The sequence below is a fragment of the Coccinella septempunctata genome, chromosome 4 (genome assembly GCF_907165205.1).
Source record: "Coccinella septempunctata chromosome 4, icCocSept1.1, whole genome shotgun sequence".
Lineage (NCBI taxonomy): Eukaryota > Metazoa > Arthropoda > Insecta > Coleoptera > Coccinellidae > Coccinella > Coccinella septempunctata.
Window position 1 is genome coordinate 40888185 of NC_058192.1, and position 15416 is coordinate 40903600.

Genomic DNA, 15416 nt, shown 5'->3' on the forward strand with positions numbered 1-15416 from the left:
TTTTCGAAAAATCTTCTGATATATACTCCGAAACGTTACAATATAAAATTATAATTTCAAAGTTCTTCATTTTCAGTTCACTGTGTCAGGCAACAATTTTTTCTAGTTGATTTGCAAATTAGTGCAAGAATTTACGCAGGAGCAAATCGTTTATTTCAATTTTTTAATTCCTCCCAGAATGAATTTCAATCGATATCTGGTGATATCAATTGAATAAAATTGAAATAAAAAAAAGCAGTTGAAATTGGGGTTCATCAATCAGTCTGAAACTTGTTTATTTGGGTGAAAGTGGGAAGTTATTAAATGAGAAACAATAAAAACAGTAAAATACATTATTGATAAATTAGTATTGTAATTTTTCTTTCTCATATTAAATATGTTTGATGTGAATATTCAACGGATTCGGCAGAAAGTGGGAAATATAAAAAAAATATGATATTGAACTGTAGGAATCAAACTTAAATTTTCAGATAAATTTTATCCCTAAATGTGCAGAAGTCACATACAAAGAAAAAGAACCCATTGGATCAACAATAATTCATGAAGTCATAACGAGAATTAATCATTTCAAGAAAATCTGAATTTTAATGAATTGTTACATGCATAATCGCTTTCTTCGAATTATATTGATTTGAAGTTTGGTAATATTGCAGGCCAGGATTAAAATTTGATGTTCGTCATATTCCCCAGAAGAATGGAATTGATGCATTTATTTGCAAATATTTTCGATTTATTTGATGATACTAAGTTGAAGAGACAATTGAAATTAACTTCATTTTTCAGTATAATCCTGAATGAAAATTTCGAGCATTATAAAAAATTGATGTATAAAAAACAGGAATTTTCTTCAAAATATTAAAGTTTCCAGTAACCAGAACTCAACATTCCTTCCAGAAAATTGAAAATTCTCATTTGTCGAGTATGAGAAAAGCCTTTCAATACCATATCAATAACAATCAATATCTGTTATAACTTCAAATGGAAAATTTCAAACAAAATGATATCATCACAAAAAAAAATAATAAAATAGGTGTCGTACAAACAACTTCGATTTGGCTAAATATTTACATACACTTGAACATTCTTGAAGATATTAACTGTTTATTTCTTGCAACTACTTTGAAAATCACTCGAAGTATATCAACAGAATTACGGCGTCCTGTTCATTATAAACAGTTATTTTATCACAAGAGAAGTTTAGTAAAAATAATATAATAACAAGTAAAAACAATAAAAACTCTAGGCGACAGTAATAGTATTTACACATTTCGAGCGACTTAAAATTAATCCTTTACACTGCTGTCACAAACATTTTGCAAACCATTGAATGAATTCAAAAGTAACAATTCATTTCTGAATAGTTCATATTAAATATATAATTTCATTTTTTTTTTCTTAATTTCAATGTTTTTACATTTGATAATTTCAATTTTCAGAAGAAGCATGATAGAATATTCACTAAACAACTGAAATAACAAAAGAAAATTTGAGGATACAATAGGAAACCAAAGATGAGGTTTACGATTAATATGAACTTTTTTAAAATCTAAATCTAATCTACCTTCTGTTTAATCAAACATATCAGAAGGGCGTTTTATTGGAGACAAGGGACGCTAGCATTTAACAAACTCCTTCAGGCAGAAGAAAATGCATTCAATATAAAGGTTTGGAAATGCATCAGTTCACGATTTATATACAAATAATTATCACATGTCCCTCATTTCTGTCGAATAAATAATGATAAATTAATGCTAGAATCAGTACAAAATTCACTTTTCGTAAAGTCTGTTTTTCAAGAAATTGCATTCATTGCAATAAATTAGTTATTTTGATGAATGCGAACTTTGTACTGTTTTACATGTTTATCAACTTGAACCTAGCAAAAAGAAAGTGTCCTTAACTAGCTCCCTCACTAAGGATTTGATGTGGTTTCGCAGCTCTGGGTAACGTCTGGCATATCAGGTCCAGCCTCTACCTGTATGTCCCCAGTATCATCTTGGCCTTCCTTTTCACTGAGGTACTCTTCTTCCCTTTCACTCAAATACTCATCTTCTCTCTCACTTTCTGGCAGTAATTCTAATGCTCTTTCGAGTGTTTTTCTAGCGCTGTTGGATCTTTCCAAGTAGTATCCACTTGAACTTTCATTACTTTGTGTTGGTGGGGACCACGTACTATAATTGTATTGACTATTTTGTGGATATTTTCTTTCCAATTCTTCTTGTAACCAAGTAACTGCCACAATCCATTGCCTTTTTAAATCCGCATGGGAATGCAGCATTTTCTGGGCGGCGGCACATTTGCTAAATAATGCTACCATACATTTTATACACTGATAAGCGCGTTTCTGATAATGATTTTTTGCTCTGTTTATAGTATCCAACAATCCGTCTCTATCTTCCGGAACCCCTTTCAAAGCGTTATGAATTCGATGAGTCTGCCAGGAATCCTCAATAATTAATATATTTAGTAAGATCTCTATATGTGGCCTGAGCTCTTGGCAATAAGCAAAAGCTATTTGCCAAAGAAGTTCTGATAGGACGATTCTAGAGAAGTGAGGATTTTCCCAGCAACAAAACTGCAATAATTTCACTGTCTCATCAGTTGGATTGTTGTCCTCTATCATCTTCTTTATATAACTGAAAAAAGAGAGTTATTGAAATCGACATTCAATACATAAATTTGATTCTAACTAGTGTTCATAATAGATATAAAATACAGGGTGTATTTAAAGGTGAGGTTTTTTTAATAAGTAGAACTGGTCAAAATGAAGCGTTCCACCAAAAATCACCTATAAAAAGCTTTCAAAATGACAAAGTTGAAAAAATAATTGAAAATGATAACTGAAACAGATCCTAATACGATCCCTGATCATTCGTCATCTGAATTATCGCAAAGCAATGGGAAAAACTTATCTCGTGATTACTGACTCAAACATATGGTTTCGTTTAGGATATTGACCCGTTAGATGGGAATGAAAATGGAAACTGAGGATTGCGGAATTTTTCTCATTATTCATAAAATTAAACCATTTTATGAAATGGCTCATTTCGATTCCAACTGACAGAAAAATACTTAGGACCAAGTGTAGAAAAATAGAATATTATTACTAAATTCAGGAAAATATTGGATACTATCATTGAGTTATTGAGTATTAAACCCACCTAGAGGAACAACGCGGTTCAACGAAATTAAGCCGAAATTGTAGGCCGTAAAGTGGCGGTACAAAGCAGCTAAATACGGAACTAAAAACTGCCATGCCAGTCTGCTTCGATTTGGTTGCAATTCATGTACAGCAATCTGTAAGACTATTTACAACCCTCCGGTACTTCGACTCCGCAGCAGGGTCGGATTTGTCCAAATCTTTGTTACATAACATGGGAAACAGAGTTTATCTCATAATGGTGGTCGTGGGACAATCGAAAATCGGCAATAAATTACCAAAGAAATTATATCACTTCAACAAGTGTATGTTTTTTCATACTAATTTTCTGAAATAAAAATACAAACATCGTTTTAATGCTTCAAAGTGAACGGAAACTCTTTGAATAAATTGAGATGCAAAGCAAATGTCATGTGAATTATAGTCAGGTTTTTCTGGAATGGATGCAATTAATATTCAATTAGTTCAATAAAATCCTTCAATCATTTTTTTTATTCACCCTATCACAAGATCACTTATGATAAATTAAATATTCGTCCCAAACTATTGATTTTTTTGGGTTTGAAAAAATACTGAAAACACAAAATTGTATTATGACTGAAGCTGAAGACGAGTACCGAGTTTGAGATCAAACACTAATCTGAAAGAGGGCACAAAACCAATCATTCTTTCTGACCCAAGTGAGAAATAAGATATACTAAATAATTTGATTCTGAAGAGTATCAAACTCTAACTCTCTAACAATTGTTGAGATTGACAATTTGGGGATGCCATAAATGATTGAAATCTAAATAAAATCATATTAATTGTAACTTTCGAGAACGATTTCCTGATTTTCAAAGTAAATTCCAATAATTTCTTCCTAATATCAGAGTTAAAACAGCTACTTCGACAAATATTTAATTTCAAGCTCTAATAACTTTTCGAAAAGCTGTTGTATGGGACAGTTTTTGTGGAACACCTAATTCCCTACATAAAAATATATCGCTCAACGGCATCCGTCCATTGGTTTGCGAACTGGAATTTTTCAACTAGAAATATTTTTTTTCCCTTGCTATTAGTAGGGAAAATAGAAATCCTCGATGAGCGACCTCTAAATAATAATATTTTCTGCTAATATTTTCACAGACGTCATTTTTCAATGCCCTGAAGATAATAAGGGGTGTGTTTCAGGGAAAAAAGAAAGTATATAAATATATATATAGATTGAAGTTATAGGATACTAGTCGTTTGGACTTTTGTTATGAGATCTTTGTATTTTCCAGTTGCTCCTGAAGAAGTCAACGATAGTTGACGAAATATATAGAGCTTTAATACAATTTGACTCTCATTGGAATTTTGCCCTGAAAAATAGTCGAAATGCCCTTAATTTAAATCTATATATATATATATATATTAGACTGATTCAAGAAAATCGACTTTCCTTTTTTTCGAGAAACACACCCCTTATTATCTTTAGGGCACTGAAAAATGACGTCTGTGAAAATATTAGTCAAAAATCTTATTATTTAGAGGTCGCTCATCGAGGATTTCTATTTTCCCTACTAATAGCAGGGGAAAAAAATTTATTTCTAGTTAAAAAATTCCAGTTCGCAAACCAATGGACGGATTCCATTGAGCGATATATTTTTATGTAGGGAGTTAGGTGCTCTACAAAACTGTCTCATATAGTTTTTCCATAAAACGGCTTTTCGAAAAGTTATTAGAGCTTGAAATGAAATTTCTGTCGAAGTAGCTGTTTTTAATCGGATATTGGGGAGAAATTATTGGAATTTACTTTGAAAATCAGAATATAGCTCTGGAAAGATACAATTAATATGATTCTATGTAGATTCAAATAATTTATGACATCCTAAAATAGTCAATCTCAACAATTGTTAGAGAGTCAGAAATTTATACTCTTCAGAATCAAATTATTCAGCATCTATTATTTCTCATTCACTTGGGTCAGAAGGAATGATTGGTTTTGTGTCCTCTTTCAGATTAGTGTTTGTTGTTAAACCCAGTACTTGTCTTCAGTTTCAGTCATAATACAATTTTGTGTATTCATTATTTTTATAAATCCAAAATAGCCGCTGTCACAAAATAGGTAGTGAACTATCAATTTTTCAACAAATGTCTCGATATTTGTGGGATTGGTAGGTTTAATGATATTAGAAATAAGTCGCATATAGAAAGCATTCATTCGATTGTGGAAAATAATATTGGTGTTGGTATATTCAACATCTATAATACATAATATGTTCTAAACAGATAATTTCAATTTTTTTTTGTTGCAATCCGGAAAACGATGATGATGTTCGTTTATCAATTGTAAAAGAAACTGTAACTGTTTATTCTTCATTCTTCTTTTAGGAGTTATTGCATTCTTCAATTAAACCAATAACTCGCTCCGCTGAATTGTTAACAACAGAAAGATCCTATCATCTATATGTTACTTTCACTACATAATGTCTTCTCCAATGAAATCATATATCGAGAATTTTGTGAATGCGGCCATTTTGGGTTTGCAAAAATAATGAATACACAAAATTGTATTATGGATGAAACTGAAATCAAGTACCGAGTTTAAGATCAAACACTAATCTGAAAGAGGGCACAAAACCAATCATTCTTTCTGACCCAAGTGAATGAGAAATAAGAGATGCTAAATAATTTGATTCTGAAGAGTATGAAACACTAACTCCCTAACAATTTTTGAGGTTGACAATTTGGGGATGTCATAAATGATTTAAATCTAAATAAAATCATATCAATTGTATTTTTCGAGAACGATTTCCTTATTTTCAAAGTAAATTCCAATAATTTCTCCCCGATATCCGAGTAAAAAGAGCTACTTCGACAAAAATTTAATTTCAAGCTCTAATAACTTTTCGAAAAGCCGTTTTATGGAAAAATTGTAAGTGGCAGTTTTTGTAGAGCACCTAACTCCCTACAAAAAAATATATCGCTCAATAGAATCCGTCCATTGGTTTGCGAACTGGAATTTTTTAACTAGAAATAAATTTTTTTCCCCTGCTATTAGTAGGGAAAATAGAAATCCTCGATGAGCGACCTCTAAATAATAAGATTTTTGACTAATATTTTCACAGACGTCATTTTTCAGTACCCTGAAGATAATAAGGGGTGTGTTTCTCGAAAAAAAAGAAAGTCGATTTTTTTGAATCAGTCTAATATATATATATATATATATATATATATATATATATATTAGACTGATTCAAAAAAATCGACTTTCTCTTGTTTTGAGAAACACACCCCTTATTATCTTCAGGGCATTGAAAAAAGGCGTCTGTGAAAATATTGGCCGAAAATATTATTATTTAGAGGTCGCTCATCGAGGATTTCTATTTTCCCTACTAATAGCAGGCGAAAAAAATTTATTTTTAGTTAAAAAATTCCAGTTCGCAAACCAATGGACCGATTCCATTGAGCGATATATTTTTATGTAGGGAATTATAGGTGCTCTACAAAAACTGCCCCATAAAATTTTTCCATGAAACGGCTTTTCGAAAAGTTATTAGAGCTTGAAATTAAATTTTTGTCGAAGTAGCTGTTTTTACTCGGATATCGGGGAGAAATTATTGGAATTTACTTTGAAAATCAGAAGATAGTTATGGAAAGATACAATTAATATGATTGTATGTAGATTCAAATAATTTATGACATCCTCAAATAGTCAACCTCAACAATTGTTAGAGAGTTAGAAATTTATACTCGTCAGAATCAAATTATAAAGCTTCTCTTATTCCTCATTCCTTTGGGTCAGAAAGAATGATCGGTTTTGTGCCCTCTTTCAGATTAGTGTTTGTTCTTAAAGCCGGTACTTGTCTTCAGTTTCAGTCATAATACAATTTTGTGTATTGCCAAAACCCCCTACTTGGAGGAGCAGACATTTTTATTCAAGGTTATCTTCCTTTAGCCCTCCCTTTATGGGCCAACATCATTCTTACAAAGCAGCAGGTTCGCCGTACCCTGGCTTGGAACCCTTGCAGGGTGTTATCATCCGAATCAGATGAACCCTGGTTTTTTAACGAGGTTGTTACTCCTCCCCTTCACCCTTTTTCAACCTGGCCTAGGACAGGCTTTGGCAGTTGATTATACAAGGCAAAAGAAGTGTAGGAAGGAGAAGAATATCATGGCTGCGCAACTTGCGTGAATGGTAGGAATGCACATCAACCGAACTGTTTAGAGCAGCCGCCTCTAAAGTAAAGAAAGCAGATAGTTTTGATGATTGCTGACCTCCGTCGCGGAGATGGCACGTGAAGAAGAAGAAATAAAGAAACGCTTTGATATTTTTCGATTCTGTTTTCATATTCATGTTAGGTATAAAAAGAAGTATAATGGAGAAACCTTTCAATAATTTTGGGGTGAATTTTTTTTTCTCTGTAGGCACGTAAAAAAAAGTTGTCTTCGATTTATGGAAAAATTTCTTCACGGAAATTCTTCGAAAATTGCGTTCATTCAGAAAATGAAATTCAATTTGGAAACCGAGAAAAGAGTTCACGAACATTGCGGGGTTTCCGCTATTGAAAAAAAAAATGTTTTTCAGAGTTCCTCATCTTTTCAGAATTTAGCACTCAAAAATACTCGGATGTGACTTTTAGGTTTTTACATAACTGCCCACACTATTTATTTATTTATTATAATCTTAAACTGTAAATCAAACAAAGTTTGTTAACACAGAGTACAACTAATACTTGATATATTTGATTTCGCATAATATATTCTTTAACCCATTTTTAAAATTATGGTATTCTTCTTTTTTCAAGTGATTGGGTAACTCATTATATGATTTTGTGCAGAATATGTTATGACCCTCTTTTTGACTTGAAAATGAAATCAATGTACAGATTATTGGCGCTTCTTGTGTTCGTCAGAATGCTTCCTAAGATTCATCATTGATTTTAGCTGACCCGCATTTATCTGATAGATCAACTTACATTGTTCTTGTTTCACACTCTTAGAGATCGGTAGCACTGGAATCTTTTATACAAGTAGCTGGTGCTGGTCTCATATGGAAGATTTTATGTATGTTCTTAATTGCCCTATTTTGGAGTTTCTGAAGTCTGCTTAGATTTAATTCTGTTGCATTTTCCCAAATATGTGAAGATGGAGTGTACACATGCATTGTAAAAGATCAATTTGCAGTTTTGTGACATATACGCACTGGCATTCTTCGCTGCGCTAATCAGACCCGAGAGCTTCTTTATTATTTCATCAGTGCGTGAGTCCCGATTTAAGTCTTCATCTACCACCAGACCCAGGCACTTATGTTTTAATCCTTCGTATCGTATTATTGTCCGTCTGTTCCGATATTCCTGAACAGTACTGTCAGTATTTCAGAGACGACCAGCAATATCGGAACAGGCCCTGTTTAATTCAACCACAATTTCATCTTATATTTGGTGTTAAATCTTGTAGGGTGTACAGTTTTGTCCTCGTTCAACACTAGTTTATTTGTGCACAGCTATTCGTGAAATTACTTCAATGTATTGTTAATTGTATTTTCCAGTTCTGCTTCGGATTTGCTAGAGAATAATAAAACTGTGTCGTATGCAAACATGGAGTACTGCGTGCCAATGTGTGAGTCCGAAATATTCTCCACATACAATAGATATAACATTGGTCTAAAGACTGACCCTTGTAGAACACTAAATTTTACAATTTTTTATCGCTTTTTATTCCCTTTACATATGCATACTGATATCTGCCCTCAAGATAGGATTTTATGAGGTTAAATGCTGGTCTTCGTGCACCCATACAGCACAGTCTCTACAATAGTGTTTGATGGTCAACTGTGTCAAACGCCCTCTGTAAATACGGCGCATTGGTGGTGATGTCACATCTCTATTTATGTTCGGGTTCCAAACAAACATCATTTCAGTATTATTTGTAGAGTCTACATATTTGTGAAGGCATTTTTAAGTAAAAAAAAAAAGTGTTTGTGAAGCATTATCCTTTATAGAAAAAACCAAAGTAAGTATTTATGATACTATTATTATTTATTGAAAAAAATAGAGGTAATCGAGTCCAATGTAGGTTATGTTTGTCATTCCTCGAAACCCTGATTAAATGATAAAGAATGATCACGCCTAATAACAGGTAGGCAATGAATACAAGGGAAAATATGGGACATATGCTATTGTCTTCGTCTTGGTTTCTATCTGGAGGGGATTGAATCGGACACTGTTTCATATTGGGTGGCGCTCTGGGTAAATGTTTAGTACCCAGTAGAACCCTAGTAACAACAATATTGAATAAAGTGGGGTGGTATGCACCTGATTAGATGATTAAAATAAATATAGATTTATTATAGATATGATTGTAATTATATATTTTCTCTAAATTCAATGAGAAAATTTAAAAAGCATCAGTATCCCATCAAAATATTCATATATAAAAGGCTCATATTTCCTTAGCAGAAGCTGTATCAGAAAAGTATTTGATAGGTAGATAATGAGACAAAATCTTATCCTCAGTGAACATATTACAATCAACCCATGTGCTTGATTTGTTATTCATTATTATTTTCTTATGTATGTAATAACATTCATTGTTTTATGTTCAGATGGCTGACAAAAGAGTTATATCGATGACAAGCATTGCGATTTTTTTCGAAGAAAATATGAGTCAAATGCAAAGGGGGGAAAATTCCTACTTTAGTGGGAATGTTGTCCAGCCAGCTCTGCTGAAAGGAGAGGTCAGAGCAAGTATGAAGAATAGAACTTATTCAATGTACATCATATTTACTTCATCAAAATTTCTAATACGTTAAAATGGGATTTCAATCACATGGAAAAAAAATTTCAGATATCTTATGATGTAGAAGATGGAATTGTTGCTGCATCTTGTACCTGTCCCAGAGGCCAAGTGATCTGTCATCACATGGCAGCTGTTTGCTTTTCTGGGCATTACAATATCAGTGTGATTGATAAGGCATGCTCATGGAACGCACCAAAAACACAAACAGGAGAGGAAAAAATTTTAAGCAACAACGACCTCTACCCGCAAAAAAATCAATGGCAACAGAGACTGAAATACAGAATTTTGTAAGTATATTGGAAGAGCCTGTTTACTTCAGTTGGTGATTAAAACCAGAGCCGAAGGATGAGTGCTTAAACCTCATTGCACCAATTGAGGACATTGTATTTTCCAAAGAATACGTGGAAACGACAGATTAAAATACCTTTTTCGCATTGAAGACAAAAATAAGCCCAGATACCTTCCTGACTATAGCTGAAGCTACAAAGGATCGGCACAGAAATGAAAACTGGCCAGTTGTCAGAAAACATAGGTTGACTGCAAGCCACTTTGGCGCTGTATTTTCAGCATGCGCTAAGGAAAAATACCCGCCATCACTTTTTAAGACCCTTCTTGGAGGATATAACTTGGACCATGCTAAGGCAATACAGTGGGGACGACAAAATGAAAAAGAGGCATTAAAAATGTTTCAATTTGGTATGGAAATGGAAGTAAGATCCACAGGATTGTGGCTAGATGAATGTGGGTATTTAGGGGCTAGCTTTATTGGAAATTAAATGTCCGTATAGCTATAGAGAAGGGGATTTGGAGCAGATTTTGGCGACCAGTCAAAACTAAACTGCTCCACATGAGTTAATGATATTGACTTAAATTGCAAAAAAATATAGTTAAAATAAGATTTTTGTGATGAAAATTCATATTGGTATAATTTCAAGTTGTAAATTAATTGTAATCAGTAGGTCTGCAGCGTATACAGGGTGATTAAGAAAAATCGAGTTAAATAACGAAATTTTATTCCCAGAGAATTCAAGCATTTTAAGACTATCAATACAATGTATGGCCTCCACAGGCATCAATAACAGCTTGACATCTTCTTTGCATACTACACACGAGGTTGTTGAACATTTCATGAGGAATTTGGTTCCATAAACGGGGCAGAAGCTCTCTCAGATCGTTTAAGGATTCTGGGGTAGGTTGATGATTATCTAATCTTCAGGCAATTTTATATTATTTATTTTCCATATCTTAGTATTTAACACGTCGACTGTCCCATGCATCACATATGATGCATAAATACTTTTGCCAGGAGTCCATGACTCGTATGTGATTCATTGATTCATTTAACGTTCAAGATAAATATGGTTACTTTTCATGAATGTTGCAGTGTGGTCGGTTTATATGGGCTGAACTTCTTGTAGAAGTATGTGTTGATAACCTCAATCATAATTAATCAAACATGATTCAAGAAACATCAGCATCAAGCCTTCCATTGGACTTGAAAATTGTGAACATGAACACTTACTTAAATGGCCGCAGAATTAATTTTTTCATAGAATAAATAGGTTTGTTCGTAGAGTAGTTCACAACCGTTGTGAACCACTCTACGAAGAAGCCTTATATTTTATCACTCAAAAGTAACCCTTCTTTTTGGATAAATGTGTTGGACGTGGGGATTGAAGAAAAAATTAGAATGGGGACAGTCAACGTGTTGAATCCATAAGTCATTAAATCAGAAACAAATTTTAATTCACTGTGAATTATAAAATTTGTATATCATGTGACAATATAAATCATACACATATATTATTCACCCTCTGAGAAATAATTACTTTTCACCTCATCAATTAAGGGACGCTGTAAATTTGTGAGTGCCCCAATCTCTTGAACAATAACTCCAGCTTGTTCAAAGAACGAACGTGGAATGAAATTTAGGATTTTATAGGTCTTCATTCGTTGAATTGCTCTCTCAACATGGATTCTTGCTCTGGCAATAGATTCTGTTTGCTTAACCTGAGTGGGTGTGAACTGAGCAGTTACAAGAAATGGAGGAATATTCACATTCACTCCATTAGGTAGTAAATCCCTAATTAAAAACCCTTTATCAGCCAATATCAAATCACCTGCTTCGAGATTTCCCAAAATACCACAATTTTGCACAATTTTTTTATCCGATGAGGCTCCTGGGTATAATGTGCTTACATATGTAACTATTTGGCGTCACTCCTATAAGTGCCTTCCACGTATTTTTATGTTTATAGCTACTATAAGTAGCTTTTTATGTGCTCATTGATTTACGGGGAACAGTCACAGCAATTTCAGTGCAATCAAGGACAATCCTACAACATTCCAACCCAAATAATAGTTCAATGGAATATCTTCAAAGAGCTCAAATGTTGCGAGGAAAATAGAGATGGTAGGAATGCCTGTAAATAGTTTACATAAGTTATTATCCTTCTCAATAACTTTGAAACTTAATGCTCCACTAGTAGATTCACTCTACTTTACTCTTTCGGGGAGTTCTCTCAGTATAACTCCATTAAGAATGTAGATGATAGGGTACTTGATCTGGTATTTGCTTCACGGGTAAATTTAAAGAACTTGAAAAAATATGATGTTTATTTAGTGCATCCTGATTCGAAATCGAATTTTATATCGGTTGTTCAGATGTAAGTAAGTTGAAATCTGATGCCTCATCTTTCCTCAATTTCAAGGGTGGAGATTACGATAAACTCAATTTACATTTTAACGGAAAGCGTTGGGATGATATTTTTCAAGATTGTATGTCTATTGATCAAGCAACAGCTGCTTTTTATGAAATTTTGGAGGAGGGTACGCGTTTATATATTCCAAGGGTGTTGATAAAAAATGAAAAATTTCCCTCATTTCTGTCTATTTCAACTGTGAATTATATAAAACAAAAGAAACGGATCCATAAGAAGTGGAAACAATTTGGAATAAAATATTCATTTGATAAATTTAGATTTTTGCGAAAGAAAAGTAGACACATCATAATAACTGATTATAAAAGGTAATAATGTTCAAGATAAAGTGAAAACTTGTCCTAAGAGCTTTTGTAAATACATTAAGAACTGTGAAAATGAGGGTGCCATTCCCAGCAAAATGTCATATAATAATACAGTCGCTCATAATGGAGAGGACATATGTGAATTGTTCGCATCATTTTTTAAAAGTGTATATGAACCGTATCAACAACAGGTACAATCAGTTGAATAATGCATATGTTATCAATTCTTTATATTTCACACCAGAAATGGTCTTGAATAAGATTAATTTACTAGATGTAAATAAAGGTGCTGGATTTGATGGATACCCATCATATTTCGTAAAGAACTGTAGCTTAAGCCCATGTTATCCACTGTCAAAAATGTTCAATAAGTCCATCAAGATTGGTGAATTTCCGAATAGGTGGAAAACTGCTCTGTTGGTCCCAATATATAAGATTTCAGGTAGTAGAACCTCAGTTGAAAACTATCGAGGAGACAGCAAACTGTCTGTCTTCAGCTGGATAGCTTGGATAGCTTATTTCATAGTTTAAAATCTTCAATCATTGAGTGTCAGCATGGATTTTTCTCGGGACGCTGCATTGAAACTAATTTAATTTTGTTTGTTTGTTTCAACCTTAGTTGAAAACTATCGAGGAGTCAGCAAACTGTCTGTCTTCAGCAAATTGTTCGAAAGTATTGTTTTGGATAGCTTATTTCATAGTTTAAAATCTTCAATCATTGAGTGTCAGCATGGATTTTTCTCGGGACGCTGCATTGAAACTAATTTAATTTTGTATTCTGTTGTTGAGGTTATATCGAAAGCTATGGATAAGGGTGTACAGGTTGATTCACTGTACACCGATTTCAGTAAGGTGTTCGACAAAGTTAACCACAACCTCCTTCTCTTCTCTGGCTCGGGTTGGTGTGCACGAGGATTTATCAAGATGGTTTGCCTGTTATATATATAATAGAAGTCAATTAATTTGCGTAAATGGATACAAGTCTACGTCATTTGTTGTTATTTCGTTCGCATCTGGGTCCCTTGTTATTCTTGATATTTATTAATGATGTACATATGATGTACATTGCTAAGGACGTGAGATGGTTGATATGATTTTATTAATAATGTGATGCAGGACTTGCAGAGATTTTTATGATGAGACTGCAATTAAGGCAGTGTATTATTCATTTGTCTTCAGTACGTTGAACTTTGCTTGCCTAGTATGGACTCCCCTTTATAGTTGTAATAAACTGAGTTTAGAAAGAGTACAGAACAGGTTTTTAAGATTCCTCCATTTTATGTTGACCAGGGTTTATGTCACTGTAGGTATCAGTAGTGTCCGTTATCTCTACCACCTGCGGACATTGGAGCAGCGTAGAATTTTAACTGACAGTTTTTGTATACAAGATCATTACAAACTATTATAATTCTCCTGAGTTGATATCGCTGATTGGTAATCATATTCCTATGAGGTGTACCAGAAGCAGGCAGTTGCTGGCTGCTTCGAATTTTCGAACAAATATTGGCAAGAACTGTGGTAATTTTGATCCATTTTTTATGAGTTTGTTTTCATTTAGAAGAATGATCATTTTTTTCTCTTTTTGATTTCGATATGATCGCATCTCATTGAGTTGATATTGTATGCACTAGCATACATTATACTACAAACTATTGTAGTATAAGCGCCTATCTGTGCATGATTTGTTATTCTTTAGATTATTTTTTTTAATGTAATTTGTGGATATTGTCTTGGGATATTTTCCTGTTGATGTCCCTAATTTTGAATAAATGAATAAATAAATGAATAAATTTTCCAATTATGTAATTCGTTTCTGCAGGAAATAATTTTCTGTCTCCAGTAGGACAGTTAGAAGTAGATGTACCAACATAATCAGCTGTTTGGTTATCCTCTTGAATGTGTGCGGGTGAAACTCTGTAATTGCAAAATTATCAGTACTTGATCTAAAAATATTAGCTCACAACCAGACAAACCTTTCAACAGATTCCACATCTTGAACCACAGTTTGAGAGGAAGCGGTGCATATAGCAATTGATCTCTTCTTCTTCTCCGGTGAAGAGAAAGTAAAATGTTTATTCATATTATGAATGAATAATGTGGGTAAATTTCCTTTCTCTTCATCTTTGAAATGACATGAGCACAAGCGTGCATATGGTCCTGCCTCAATATCCCGCCTGCAGAGTAAATAAAATTATCGATAACCTTAATTGAGATGTACACATACCTACTGTAAATGTATGTACATAACTTACAAGTTTCATCCATTTATTCCGCAGTTCAGGATCTTTAGGAAATTTACATGTTTCCCTTTCACTGTAATGTTTACAGTCAGGAGCCCAACACATAAAAATCTGAAATGAAAGTATTGTTAACAGAATAATGATTAGCAATTTTCAATGGCAAAATTTACTGACGACTTCTATAAGGCTCATGTATTGAGGGTAGAGCAAATGGTACCCTACATAT

The 15416-nt window shown here is 33.3% G+C and overlaps 1 protein-coding gene across 2 annotated transcripts in view; it reads right to left on the reverse strand.

Moving 5' to 3' along the window:
- Positions 1 to 318: 318 nt before the first annotated feature.
- LOC123312176 (probable ubiquitin carboxyl-terminal hydrolase FAF-X) overlaps positions 319 to 15416 on the reverse strand; it is a 108919-nt gene continuing 93821 nt past the window's right edge. For both annotated transcript variants that reach the window (XM_044896439.1, XM_044896438.1), the window contains exon 16: positions 319 to 2636. In XM_044896439.1, the coding sequence (XP_044752374.1) occupies positions 1913 to 2636 (724 nt within the window). In that variant the 3' untranslated portion in view covers positions 319 to 1912. The remainder of the gene's footprint in view (positions 2637 to 15416) is intronic.